The sequence below is a fragment of the Orcinus orca genome, chromosome 4 (assembly GCF_937001465.1).
Source record: "Orcinus orca chromosome 4, mOrcOrc1.1, whole genome shotgun sequence".
Lineage (NCBI taxonomy): Eukaryota > Metazoa > Chordata > Mammalia > Artiodactyla > Delphinidae > Orcinus > Orcinus orca.
The window spans coordinates 125,038,047-125,052,096 of NC_064562.1; the positions used below are offsets into that span (position 1 = coordinate 125,038,047).

The 14,050-nt window shown below is 39.8% G+C and overlaps 1 protein-coding gene across 3 annotated transcripts in view; it reads right to left on the minus strand.

The window, feature by feature from the left end:
- ELOVL6 (ELOVL fatty acid elongase 6) overlaps nucleotides 1–14,050 on the minus strand; it is a 136,494-nt gene that overhangs the window by 11,864 nt on the left and 110,580 nt on the right. For all 3 annotated transcript variants that reach the window (XM_004269571.4, XM_033427755.2, XM_033427754.2), the window contains one exon: nucleotides 8,893–9,044. In XM_004269571.4, coding sequence (XP_004269619.1) covers nucleotides 8,893–9,044 — 152 coding nt within the window. The remainder of the gene's footprint in view (nucleotides 1–8,892; nucleotides 9,045–14,050) is intronic.

A 14,050-nucleotide genomic window follows, 5' to 3' on the forward strand; every position in this document is an offset into this window, starting at 1 on the left:
TATCATATGGTATCACTTATATGTGGAATCTTAAAATGATACAAATGAACTTATTTACAAAACAAACAGACTTTGAAAACAAACTTATGGTTACCAAAGGGAAAAGGCAGGGGGAGGGATAAATTAGGAGTTTAGGATTAACAGATACACACTACTATATATAAAATAAATAATCAACACGAACCTACTGTATAGCACAGGGAACTCGACTCAATACTCTGTAATAACTTATTTGGGAAAAGAACTTGAAAAAGAATGGATATGTGTATATTTATAAGTGAATCATTTTGCTGTACACTTGAAACTAACCCAACATTGTAAATCAATTATACACTAATATAAAATAAAAATTAAATTAAAAAAATTAAATAAAAGGCAAAAATAGGACAAGAGAAAAAAAATGACCTTCTACTGTATTTACTGAAGAGGATAATAGGAGTATTTTGGTACCAATGAATCAAGTGATAAAAAACTGAGAATGACACACATTTTTATGGAATTAACTTTGAAAAAGCTTTCCAGGATCTATCCAAAATTTTACTAATATTATCCCCCTTGAAGAAAAAGGCCACTGTTTTTTTCAGTCTAATGCTCTCCCATCTGAGCTATTTCGACTATCCAAAAGATCACTGTTTCTAAGGTAGAGAATTCATATTATAGAAGCAAGAATGGTGCTCAGTCAGGTAGATGTTATTAATCTGCAGTGATTCTCTTAAAAATCTAGGGGTTCTGAAAAATATACTTTAGAACACTTACATAAAAATGGATAAAGAGCAAGCACAGTAACAAATACACCCGATGCCATTAACGAGTCCAAAAAAGAGAAAGCATCTGCCTGCATAAATCCTGTTTGTGTCCCATGTGAGACAGAAACAGGATTTATGCAGGCAGATGCTTCATTCTCTTTCCTATCTCTGTGGTTTTCAGATATGGGAAAAACCAATATCCGTCATGACCTTTGGTGAACTCGAACTTGACTTCTTTTTGTATAACAAGGAGATCTAGGTGGTCCCTCTTCTTATTCTGAAATTTAATTAAGCACAAGGGAACTTAGTACTTACCCTTGTCTTATCCCTCATACTTCAAGGATGCCCTAAAACATCTCATACAAAGGAAGGTCAGATAATGCTGGATCTTGGAAAGACTTTTAAGGTTCTGCTGGCTGTGGTTGGAATAATACAGGTGCTGCCCTCTTCCACTCAGCAGGAGCTATTAGTTTATTTCCCTACTGAACTGTTAAACATTATTACTTCTTATAGTGCAAAACAAAACTACAATGAAGTATCACTTCACACCAATCAGAATGACTATCATCAGGGAACCCTCCTACACTGCTGGTGCAAATGTAAATTGGTATAGCCATTATGGAGAACAATATGGAGGTTCCTCAAAAAAGTAAAAATGGGGACTTCCCTGGTGGCGCAGTGGATAAGACTCCACGCTCCCAGTGCAGGGGGCCCGGGTTCGATCCCTGGTCAGGGAACTGGATCACACATGCATGCCGCAACTAAGAGTTTGCATGCCACAACTAAGGAGCCTGCCTGCCACAACTAAGACCCGGCACAACCGAATAAATAAATATTTAAAAAAAGAAAAAGTAAAAATAGAGCTACGATATGACCCAGGAATTTCGCTCCTGGGCATACATCCTGAAAAGACAAAATCTCTAATTCAAAAAGATACATGCACCTCAGTGTCGATAGCCGCACTATAAGCAACCCAAGTGTCCATCAACAGATGAAATGGGTAAAGAAGATGTGGTGTATATATGTAATGGCATATTACTCAGCCATAAAAAGGAATGAAATATTGCCATTTGCAACAACATGGATGGACCTAGAGAATACCACACTAAGTGAAGTCAGACAAAGACAAATATTATATGCTATCACTTACACGTGGAATCTAAAATATATACAAATGAATTCATTTACAAAACAAAAACAGACTCACAGACATACAAACTTATGGTCACCAAAGGGGAAAGTGGGGGCAGGGCGAGGGATAAGTTAGGTAAACAATAAAGATTTACTGTATAGCACAGGGAACTATATTCAATATCTTGTAATAACCTATAATGGAAAAAAAAATCTAAAAATAACTGAATCGCTCTGCTGTATACCTGAAACTAACACAAGACTGTAAATCAGCTCTTCTTCAATAAAAAATAAAGTCAGCTGCTACCTAGGGAATATGAAAAAAAACAAACAAAATACCCCAACATTGTTATTTGTTTAGAACAGAAAAGGAAAATTTCCAGCTGCTGCATTTCTGAACCTCTTATAAAATGTTCTTTGAAGTCCTCTTCTCTATTATGAGATGCCTAACATATTAAGCCTGTAAATGTCAGACAGACTAATAACGATCAATGGTGATAGTAACTCTCACTTGTATGCTTCAGGGACACAACTAGTGTTAGGAGACCTGGGGTCTACTTACTTATGTTAAACTGTGCTATTTTTGTGTGCTTGTCAAAGATCCACTACTTCTGTGTAATTACTACTCTGCGCCTCCCCTTCTTTCTATGGACTATAACGTAGACACAGTAGTTCCAGGCTACCTTTGTTCCCAGTGGAAAGAAGGTAGAAGTCCAAGGAATTGTACGTTAAAAACAAATTTATTCATTCGTAATTGAGATTTTTTTTATGAGTCTCTAAGTATTAACTACAATAAATATAAATCCTGTACAATATTCAAACATATTGTAATAAAAGTTATTTGCCTTAAAGTAATGAGCATTTTATCCTTTTAAATTCTTTAGATTTAGTTTTAACTCTATCACCACTTTTATGTAAAACTTTATTGTCTAAAGAACGATTTCAGTGTGGGAAGAGTGGTAGGGGACAAAACACAGACCATATTAGAATGGGCTAACATAGAAGCTACAAATCTGGAATTGAACATAGCTTTGTGTTTTTCCTGTCTGAGTCGGGGTGGTGGTCTCAGGCTTGATCTGAGACACACTAGGTGTTTCCATTTAATATGGGGAGGTGGGGGCAAAGGACATGTCATGAGATCTTCAAAATGAAATTAATTTAGATACGCATAAGAATTTTTCTCAGAACAGATATGCAGGATGATAGATGGAGTAAAGAAGATGAGGATCTTCAGGTAATGGCCCTGAGCCTCTCAAGAGTAGCATTCCAATGCCATATCAAGATTACTGTCCCCAAGCAGGCCACCAACCCAGAGAGGGTAGTTTTCCTTGGGTGAGAGGAAGCTGGTGGGGTTCCAGAAAGAGCTCCCCAAGACCTCTCATGGTTCTTTTGATATCGCAGCTGAGATGCTACAGTCACGCAACTCTGGCAGTTATGAATTATTTTTCCTCTGGGGAAAACCACTTAATAACCCATTTAATTTGTCATGAGCCAGTTACACCAAGAGGATGGCACATACAGGCCTGTCAAAAGCTACAGAGTGACCTAGAAATACAAACAAAAGATAGGGACTGTGGATGCAATGTTGGCCAACCAATCTTTCTTGGCCAAAGGTCCTGTTAGCATTATGGAGAGAATTTTGGCCAAGTGTAAGCAGTGGGACCTCTGACTCATGAACGTTTCGACCGTGTCCCATATCTTAGCTTCCTCTGGCTCATGTTCTTTACACGTCTCTCTAACCTTTGGTTCAGCTATTTTCCATCAAGAGCCAGCCTGCAGGCAGGACCTGGTGATCACATACCTAAGTGTTCCTCCTGAACTATGCCTTCTGCCCATGTGCTATTAAGTGTAGCCCTGTGTGCAGCTCTGGAGAAGTTCATGAGCATTTAGAAGCCACAGGGCATGCATGGCCACCGAGATGGGGAGCCCACTGTGTGTGTGGTTTGTTACAGATGGCTGTGCCCCTCTCTTCTGAGAGTTAGGTGGAGCTCTGCTGAGTCAGAGTTTCAAAAACAATGACAAGCTCAACTGAGCAAGGACCTAGACTCAGAGCAGATGTTTCCAAGTTCTAACAAAACAAAATCTCAGCAGGTTTTAATATAATTCAAACAGTAGTCACTCAAAGATTTTGGCACACAAAGCAGGTTGGTGGCTCTCTTCCCCTTACTTATTCTAGTAGACCGTAGCCCTGGAATTCACTGAAATGAGCTCATTGTTCTCTGCTGAAACAGAAAGCCCTTCTTGCTATTAAGAGTCCAGTGAAGGGGGACTGTTAGTGTTTAACAGGCACAGAGTTTTCCGTTGGGGAAGATAGAAGTGCTGAAGATGGATGGTGGTGATGGTTGCACAACACTGCAAACGTCCTTAATGCTGCAGCCTTGTACACTTAGAAATGGCAAAGCTTATGTATGTTTTGCCACAATAAAAAACTACTTCAGTGAAAACTGCAGGCATGCAGGTTTTGGGGGGGAAATAGAGTTTCAGTATTGAACATTGAAGAACTGTGCTTTTTTCTCACAAGACCTTTTCTTTCTGGTACACATAGGGAGTCCAGAATCTTAAAGAATTGAAAAGAAGAATTGGGGACCTAAAAATAAGAAAAGTTCTAAGTAATCCAAATGCATAAAGCTTTCTTGATTAAATAGTAGTGACAAAGTTTTCTAAGAGTGAAAAACAGGGAAGGAATTTAACTTCTCAAACGAACAAAAAACCATCCAAGCACACATGTTCACTAAATTAGATGAACTGATTTTTGGATCTGTTTTGATTCAGCAATTTACTTTGGGAAGACTGCTATCAAGTAAGCTCCAGGATATTTGAAAGAGAATAAGTCATATTTTAGAAATGAAAAAGGGGACTCAGACCATGAAAATATCGGATCTGAAATTACATGAAGAATTGGTGTCACACTAGCCTCATTATTTTTGAGCTGTGTCAAGTTTGGGATTTAATTTTTTTTCAGCTCTTACCCCATTGTCAATACTTCAATCCCACGTTTGAAGTGTGAAGGAATGGATTGTTTGATATCCAACCTATAAACTATTGTGGTGAATGAGGCTTCTCCAGGGAAAGCAATGATCAAGCCAGTGGCACAGGGGACTAGAGTACAGCTCCTTTGGGCTCAAGAGGGAACAGAATTGTGTCCAATTACAAGGTCTACATGGGGGCAGGAGGGAGTGGCATGTTCGGGCCTAGATTAGTTAAGACAGGTGATTCACTAACAGCTTCAGGACCAACAACACTCCAACAAGACAGAGGATTATAGCACAAGTACCTCTGAGTGATGCACTAACAGTGCTCATCCACGAATCCTAACTTGTCCACCACCTTAAGATGTTGGTGTCCATCTGGCGTGGAAGCTGGGAGGACAGACAGCACAGGGCTACTTACGTCTTTGAAGGAAAATGACCACTATGAATGGGTTGGGTGGCTCTTCAATATGTTATTCCTTCAAAAAGTAGAAGGGACTATTTTATTTGCAAGTCCCTCAAACACAACTGGGTAAACCTCAGAACACAGACAAGCAGTCCTGGCAGGGAAAGGCACTTCTAGAAGCAAAGACTGAAGTAGCTCCTTTGCAATTTGAGGCTTAAAGGCCAGAAGCATAGAGGCACCTTTTCTGATTTTAAAAAAAAAGTACTTGTTGAGGGTAGGGAGGTGGAAATTTTAAAGGTGCTCAGGGGTGGTATGTAAGGGGAGTCAAGTTTCATGCATTTACTGTATTCATGTATCTGTAGTCAATTCTTCATCAAAAACACAGGGGGGATTCATAAGGATACTTATTATACAGAATAAAGTATAGGGGTCAAGGGGATATGACATCTCTCAGTTTGAATAATTCTCTAACTTTAATAATGTATGAATTTATTTTAAAGGAAACGTCACAAAAACCCAAGAGAAAAAATACATGCTCACGTTCTTAGACCAACACCAGTTCCAGAAAAAGTGATCTGACTCAGAGACTCTATGACTCTAAATGAAGAAAGAATCACTATGAGAAATGTAGCTGGCAAGACAATCTTTTCTTTTATTCATACATGAAGACACAAAATTAAAATATCCTCATAGAATTTTGAAATTCCTAAAAAAACACATCTGTAGACTTTTAGGCATTGTCTGTAGCTCCAAGTCTGAAAAACACTTCTCTGGCCTAAGACGTTGCAGCTAGTGGTCCTAATTCAAATACTAAAAATAGTTGCCTGGGGGCCTGGTTCATTAAATTCATATTATAAATTTCTTTTTTTGATAAAGTAGCAATTCCATTTCAATGTTTTAAATGCCTGGCCCATGATAGGTGCTTAATATAAACTTATTAAAGGACCCACACACATATGGTCAACTAATCTTTGACAAAGGAGGCAAGAATATACAATGGGAAGGGGTGTGGGGAAGTTGGACAGCCACATGTAAATCAATGAAGTTAGAACACACCCTCTCACCATACACAAAAATAAACTCAAAATGGCTTAAAGACGTAAATATAAGACATGACACCATAAAACTTAGGCAAAACATTCTCTGACATAAATCTTACCAATATTTTCTTAGGTCAGTCTCCCAAGGCAATAGAAATAAAAGCAAAAATAAACAAATGGGACCTAATCAAACTTACAAGCTTTTGCACAGCAAAGGAAACCATAAACAGAACGAAAAGACAACCTACAGACTGGGAGAAAATATTTGCAAACGATGTGACCAACAAGGGCTTAATCTCCAAAATATACAAAGAGCTCGTACAACTCAACAACAAAAAAAACAACCCAATTGAAAAATGGGCAGAAGATGTAAATAGACATTTCTCCAAAGAAGACATACAGATGACCAACAGGCACATGAAAATATGCTCAACACCGCTAATTATTAGAGAAATGCAAATTGAAACTGCAATGAGGTACCACCTCATACCAGTCAGAATGGCCATAATTAAAAAGTCTATAAATAACAAATGCTGGAGAGTATGTGGACAAAAGGGAACCCTCCTACACTGTTGGTGGGAATGTAAATTGGTATAGCCATTATGGAGAACAGTATGGAAGTTCCTTAAAAAACTAAAAATAGAGCTACCATATGATCCAGCAATCCCACTCTTGGGCATATATTCAGACAAAACTATAATTCAAAAAGATACATGCATGCCTATGTTCATAGCAGCACTATTCACAATAGCCAAGACATGGTAACAACCTAAATGTCCATCAACAGATGAACAGATAAAGAAGATGTGGTACATATATACAATGGAATACTACCCAGCCATAAAAAAGAACAAAATATTGCCATTTCCAGCAACATGGATGGGACTAGAGATTATCATACTAAGTGAAGAAAGTCAGAAAGAGAAAGACAAATACCATATGATATCACTTATATGTAGAATCTAAAATACAACACAACTGAACTTATCTACGAAACAGAAACAGACTCACAGACATAGAGAACAGACTTGTGGTTGCCAAACGGAAGGGGTGGGCGGGGGAAGGATGGAATGTGAGTTTGGGGTTAGCAGATGCAAACTATTATATATAGAATGGATAAAAAATGAGGTTCTATTGTATAGCACAGGGAACTATATTTAAAATCCTGTGACAAACCATAATGGAAAAGAATATATAAAAAAAGAATGTTTAGGTATGTATAACTAAATCACTTTGCTGTATAGCAGAAATTAACACAACATTTTAAATCAACTACTTATTTTTCAATGAAAAATAAATTTAAAAAATTTATTAAAGGAATAAATGAATGAATCCATACTAATGCATTTCACATTTCACAAGGCTGTTTTCATAGGCTGTGTGTGTGAGCGCTGAAGTTTTTTCCCCCCCGCTGCTCTTCCTTTGTCTTTGACCTGGGAAGACAGTGGTCAAACCAACAGTTCAAACCAACTGTCAGCACTCTGTAGGCATCAGGTTACAGCCTGCGGCGGAGAGTGGCTATAGGTGGCGGATGCACACATGGGAGACACGTCATATCCATTGTGAACAGACACAGACACAAACTAGGGGCACCTTTCAGACTTGATAGCTAATACTGCAGGTGACTTATAGTGAAATTACAACCTCTAACCCCCTTTTTAGGAGCAACAGGAGACGGAACACAATCTATAAATAAAAATTTTGAATGAAATAAGCCAATTCTTAATTCCAGATAAAACATTAAGAAACCCAGAGGATGGACAGGCGTCCCCTAAGGATATGTACCAGTTTGTGAGATGCTGGCCAGCGCTGCTCATGGATGAACTCAGAGCTTATTATCACTGGTGGATCCCTTTCTCTGGCAATAGAGAGATTTTCCTGGGGAACCGTGTCTGTGTCAAACACTTGCTACTTAATTTTTCACTGTTTCTGCTAACTTGTGCCACACTTATATTGACTATTAAAGAGTTAAAGGAAAAACCTTAGGAATCTACATATATAGATATTGGATTAATTTCTAGCCCCAGTATTTTGGATTAATTTCTAGAAGATGAACTACATTTCCCTAAGGCCTATTTCTTTGATGATTAAAATTAAACAACACCAGAAACTAACCCTTACTATTTCGTTAATGAGAACATGAGGATACCCAAACAAAAAGCTGAATTTCCTAGTCTGCGTCCAAACTCCAGAGCTGAAATTACACTTCGATGTGGGACTGGGAAATAGCTGTGTGGCTAACTTTTCCCAATATTCTAATATTAGCTCAGCTGTTAATGGCCTCAGAGAAGGGGCTAGGTAGATATTATAAGCCTCTGCAAGTGTGTTTTCAGTAAGGCTTGGATACGTGCATGTTCTATGTAAACTATTCTGCTCTTCATATTCAATGTACAATTATTTAAAAGGAGGGAAGGAGGGGAGAGAAAAAAAACAGTGGAAGTTAGTCAAGAATGCAAATTCATTCATTGTAACTTTCCTGCAACCAGTAAAACAGGACCTTCAAATTATTTCTTTGTTCGTTTTTCCATAAATATTGTGGGTGTGTAGCTACAAAGGGGTGGGGGTTTGGGGGAGGAAATGTAAGGAGAGAAGACACTCACCTAGTTCGGGTGCTTTGCTTAGCACAAATGCATAAGCCCAGAATTTGCTGACAGGTCCATTGTAAAAACCCTGGTCACAAACTGAATGCTTCAGGCCTTTGGTCATCAAAATGTACACCATATAAGCACCAGTTCGAAGAGCACCGAATATACTTCATAATGAAAAGAGAAAAGAAACAACATTCAGGAAAATAATTTCACATCTGACATTAACCATTCTTAGAAGACTGCCATTGGCAGGAAATAGGTAGAGAGGCATCACAGTCATTTGCATTTACCCAGAAGCATTTAAAAATGTTTTGTAAACAAGAGTAGGAAAACTCCTCAGTGCTTTCTTCTGAAGGCCATGCCACTTATTCTGCACCAGTATTCCAAAAAGAGGTCGTGGAAAAGGGGAATGGATGCAGGGCAGGATCTCAAGAACTCTGATAACCTTTGTGTTTCAGCTTGAGAACTATCCCTTGGGATGAGATGGGGTTGGCTGAAAACTCCTGGAATTATCTCAGTTCTGTCCTTTGTCCAATCATTCTCCAAATCGCCTGGCTCTGTTCCCTGAATCTCTCTCTCTAATCCGTCTTTCTCACAGAAGCCAGAGGAAGAAGGCTTAGCTCTGCTCTCAGAACCCCCCCTCCACCCACCAAAGTCCACCCAGGTTCACTCCCCTGAGCTCCCATAACCATTCACTGACACTGCTCCAACACTGTCCTTCAATGCCCTGTATTGTATTTGCCTCTACATAGGCATAGGTGCTCAAAGATTGTTGAAAAAGTGAGATTGTTGAAAAGAAAACTGACATATGGACTTGTTATCAAGGAACGGCTAAGGAAACAGGAGAGCTCTGGAGTGTGTTGAGCTCAGTGATGTAACATGAAGTATGAAAGGACTTGGCAACTGGAACAGGCAACGTCCGTCACGTAGTGAACCCTGTACGCATGTGTCCCAGAGTTCACAAGCCACACGCATGACCGAAAGGAGAGCTGGCTGACCATGGGGGGAGATGTGTTTACCCATCCTATTTCTGGCAGCATTCCCTTTTTAGGTTCTAAAAGTCAGTTAGCATAGAAAACAAATTTATGGTTACCAAAGGGGAAAAGGGGGTGGGGGAGGGATAAATTAGGAGTTTGGGATTAGCAGATAGATATACACTGCTGTATATAAAATAAACACCAAGCTCCTACTGTATAGCACAGGGAACTATATTCAGTATCTTATAATAAACGATATTGGAAAAGACTATGAAAAAGAATAATATCGGTGTGTGTATAACTGAATCACTTTGCTGTACCCCAGAAACTAACATAACATTGTAACTCAACTATGCTCCAATTAAAAAAGGAAAATTAAATTAAAAACAGTCAGGAGAAAAACTAGTGAACAGCTACTGAAATGAGCAGCAGCCTCACCCAATAGGGAAACAGGAGTTTTATTTCTTTTCAGAGGCAATATCATTTATTTAAAATGCCTTAAGTGCCACTCCCGACTAAGTCATGCCACTAGGCTACCCCATCCACAAACGTGCATCCACCAGCGCGAACTAAAGGTCAACTCTGCACAGAACCAAGGTAATGAAGCTGAATTCCTGGCAACTGCCTATTAAGTGGGGATTTGGTGAGTAGCTTCTCTAATGACATACGGCCTACATTAAACAGAGTTACTCTTTCCAACATATAAAACAATCCTGCATAGGATTATTGGTAGATTTTACATTTGTAGATCCTGTTTAATCCTTCAGTGTCTCCCCGCTGCACGTAGAATGTAACCCCCAGCTCCTTCGTGGGACCTGCAAGGCTCTGAATGGCCTCTCCTTCCCCCCTTTGCACCTTCCTTCCTGCCATTCTCTTCCCACTCACTGTGAGAGCCAGTCATTCCAGCACTTTCTGATCCTTTCAGTTTTCTGCCTTTTCCTCTCCTTGGGGAGCTTTTTTCCCCCATGTTCACTTGAAGGCTGTTCCTTCTCACTTTCGTATCTCAGAGAAATGTCCCCTCCTGCTGGAATGACCTAAGCCTTTCCGGTCAATAAGCGGCCCCGATTTGGGAATGGGGAGGTGGATTTCATTGGTAACGTCAGGTAATGGAGATTTTGCCATCTTACCTGAATTGATTTTTCATGGTTTGTCTTTACCTCACCAAGATGATGGCTAAATTTTCATATGAAAAGTTGCCACCATCACCAAATTAAGATTATTAGCTAACTGGGGACTGACTTGCTGCTGTGGAAGGTATTATAGAAGTATGGATACGGCATGTCCACTTAGCATACAGAGCAGACACTGTTGGCTGCCTATTCAAGGGCCAAGTCCCTTTCTCCTTCTCCGTGTTAAAAGAACCCTGATTTGGTCCAGGTTCTCCCAACTCATGATTCCCCTAAGGAACCTGACCTTATCTTCAACTTAGGAGTAGATCCTAATTACCTAAGCAAGTTTTAGTAATCCCACTTCCCTTACCAGTGATTTGTTAAGATGGGCACTGACCCAATTCTAGCCAATGTGATGTGAGGAGAGGGCTGCTGGGGGCCTTTTAGGGAAAGGTTTCCTTACTCATTACCACGTATTGCTTGGAAGTGCAGCAGCCACCTCGCAACCAGGAGGGAGCTACCTTGAGGACAAAGCTAAGTCAGAGAGGATGGCAAAGTATTCCTTCAAGATGTGACTGAGCTGCTGAGTTAACTCATCTTTCAATGACCCCATCACAAGAGTTCTTGTTTTGGGGATAAAACTTCCTCACAGTATAAGCTATTTGGAGTTTTGCTTTTTATTATTTACACCCCACAGCGTCCCAGCAGACACAACACACCAGAGACTTCAGGAGACTTTTGAACACTAGTTAACATTTGGTAGCTATCAAGTGTTGGCCAACCCAACACATCTAGTCATAGACACTGCTGGTGAACTACTTACTGTATCAGTTATCTGCCTTTCATAGACCAGTGGGAGATATGGCAGTGACTTTTGTACAAGCCAAAAGCAAAGAAACACACAAATGACACACTTTCACTATGTATCGGTCTCTGCTCCTTAGCCCCAGACCTATGACTTTTCTGAACCATCAGTACATTGTAGGGATCATGTCTCTCCCCACTGAGTCAAGCCCACCACACCCAGGAAGCTGAGCCCGTCCTCTACTGTATTTTGCTGCTAGACTGTGTGCTTCACACATGATCAGAGTAGATCCAAGGAAAGTAACTTTGGAATAATTACCACCTTTTTATCTTCCTGAGTCTCAAACCTCATTGTAGTTTAACTATACCTAATTTCTTCAGTATCGGCACAGCTATTAATCCTTTCATTGGTTAAATATTTACTGGCAATGTTCTAGATGCTGGGGTGACAAGAATCGATACACTGACCCTGGCTGCTGCGGTTGCTGCTGGAAGACTTCCGAGGAGGTGGTATTGGACTTAGGCATAAATACGTCTCCCAACTTTGAGGGTTAGGGCACGAGGAGGTCATTTCAGAGCACTGCAGAATTGAAAGTTTAGGTATCATGGTGACCCACAACATTGCTGGCAACAAGAGCATAGCACATATTATTGTCCCATATCTGGACATAAGCCTCACTCCCTAAGCTCTGAACAATAAGGCTAACTCAAAACAGAGGACAGTGCATTTTTCAGGGAAACCCTCAGTGCCAGCCATTGGGCCTATGTGTCTGGGGGCAAAGGCGCTTTGTTGTGATGTGACAATGCTACTGCTGGGGAGCCGTCGGGGAGCTGCTTGGCCAGTGGGATGATTGTTATTTGTGGGAAGCCAGTAGCTCTGCCTCTGGCACATCTCAGCCACTGTACGCTTTGGAACCATACAGCTTTTTGTTATAACTGGGCACAGGGTCCTTAGACTGTGATACTTAAAGGGAACAAACATGTTTTCCTCCCTAAGTTACATCATCTTGATGTGATGCAAGAGACAAGTATGCAGCTTATGTCCTGCTCTGCCCCGTCCTTACCCATACTTCTGGCGGATGTTACTAATCGATCCGGACACACTCTGGCCATGCCTGGACATTGCATCAACATTCCCAACCACTATAAGCCACTACCAATAGATTAGGGCTGCCAATGTCAATCACAGTGCTCTCATTTGCTAGTTTAATGACTGGAAAAATTACTTAACCTAAGTCTTTATTCATCTGAAATAATAATCATACCTAACTTGTAAATTAGTTCTATGAATTTTGTAGAACCATATATATAAGGTATTTAGTTAGCATAGAGCCTCTAATATATAGGTGCTGAATAAAACAGTTTTTATTGTACAATTATGATTTTATTACTATTTATTGTTGTTATTGCTGCTTTACTCGGTCTGTCCTTCAATGTTGAAAATCACTTTTAACTCTCATCTCACTTTATCAGGTAAGAGCAGTTAAGTCTAATTATCCCTAATCGAAAGTCAAGGAAACTGATATACGGAGAATTTGATTTGCACTAATGATTATTCCTGTTATTAAGTGGTTTATTGTTAAGTGTTTATTAAGTGTTTTATTTCATGAGCCAACTTTTCACAAAATAAGTGATAGCAAGTTCGCAGTAGAATGTGAAATGAGCATTTCCTATAGAACATGTTGAGGGAGAGATTGTTGATATAGAAAAGCATCTGGTTCATACGAAATTTATCTTTCAATCAGACGATAAAGGTTATTCTAAATATCTAGGGCTTCAAAGAGGCCGAGAGTCTGGGCCATTGTGTTTAATGAGGGCAGATGACTACTTACTGCATCATACCCCTTTTCTAGCCGTTAAGGTCACAAGAGCATCTTCTTCTTTTTTTTTTTTTTAAAGAAATACATCATTTTTCCTACCAAAATCTAGTTTTGATTATAACAGTTAATGGAAGAGCTCAGTGGACGGTGCAGTGGATGTTTCCGCCCCCTTCATTTATGTTAGACACAATGCAGCAAGGAGATCTGGAGATCACAGCCTGATTAACTGAGGCGCTTCTCCTCTATCAGATGTTCTGGATTTCTGGTCCAGAAGAAGCCTGTTTCGTCATCATTAATCATTTGCCACGGATGTACTCAAGGAAGTGCCAAGAATGCCCATCGGACCGTTACTGTGATACTCTGGGGGTGGGGATGGGAACCTTCTATTCCGTACCATACGCATTTCTGCACTGTGTGACTATTTTAAACAAGCAGATATTAGACTGACAAGTTAAAAAAT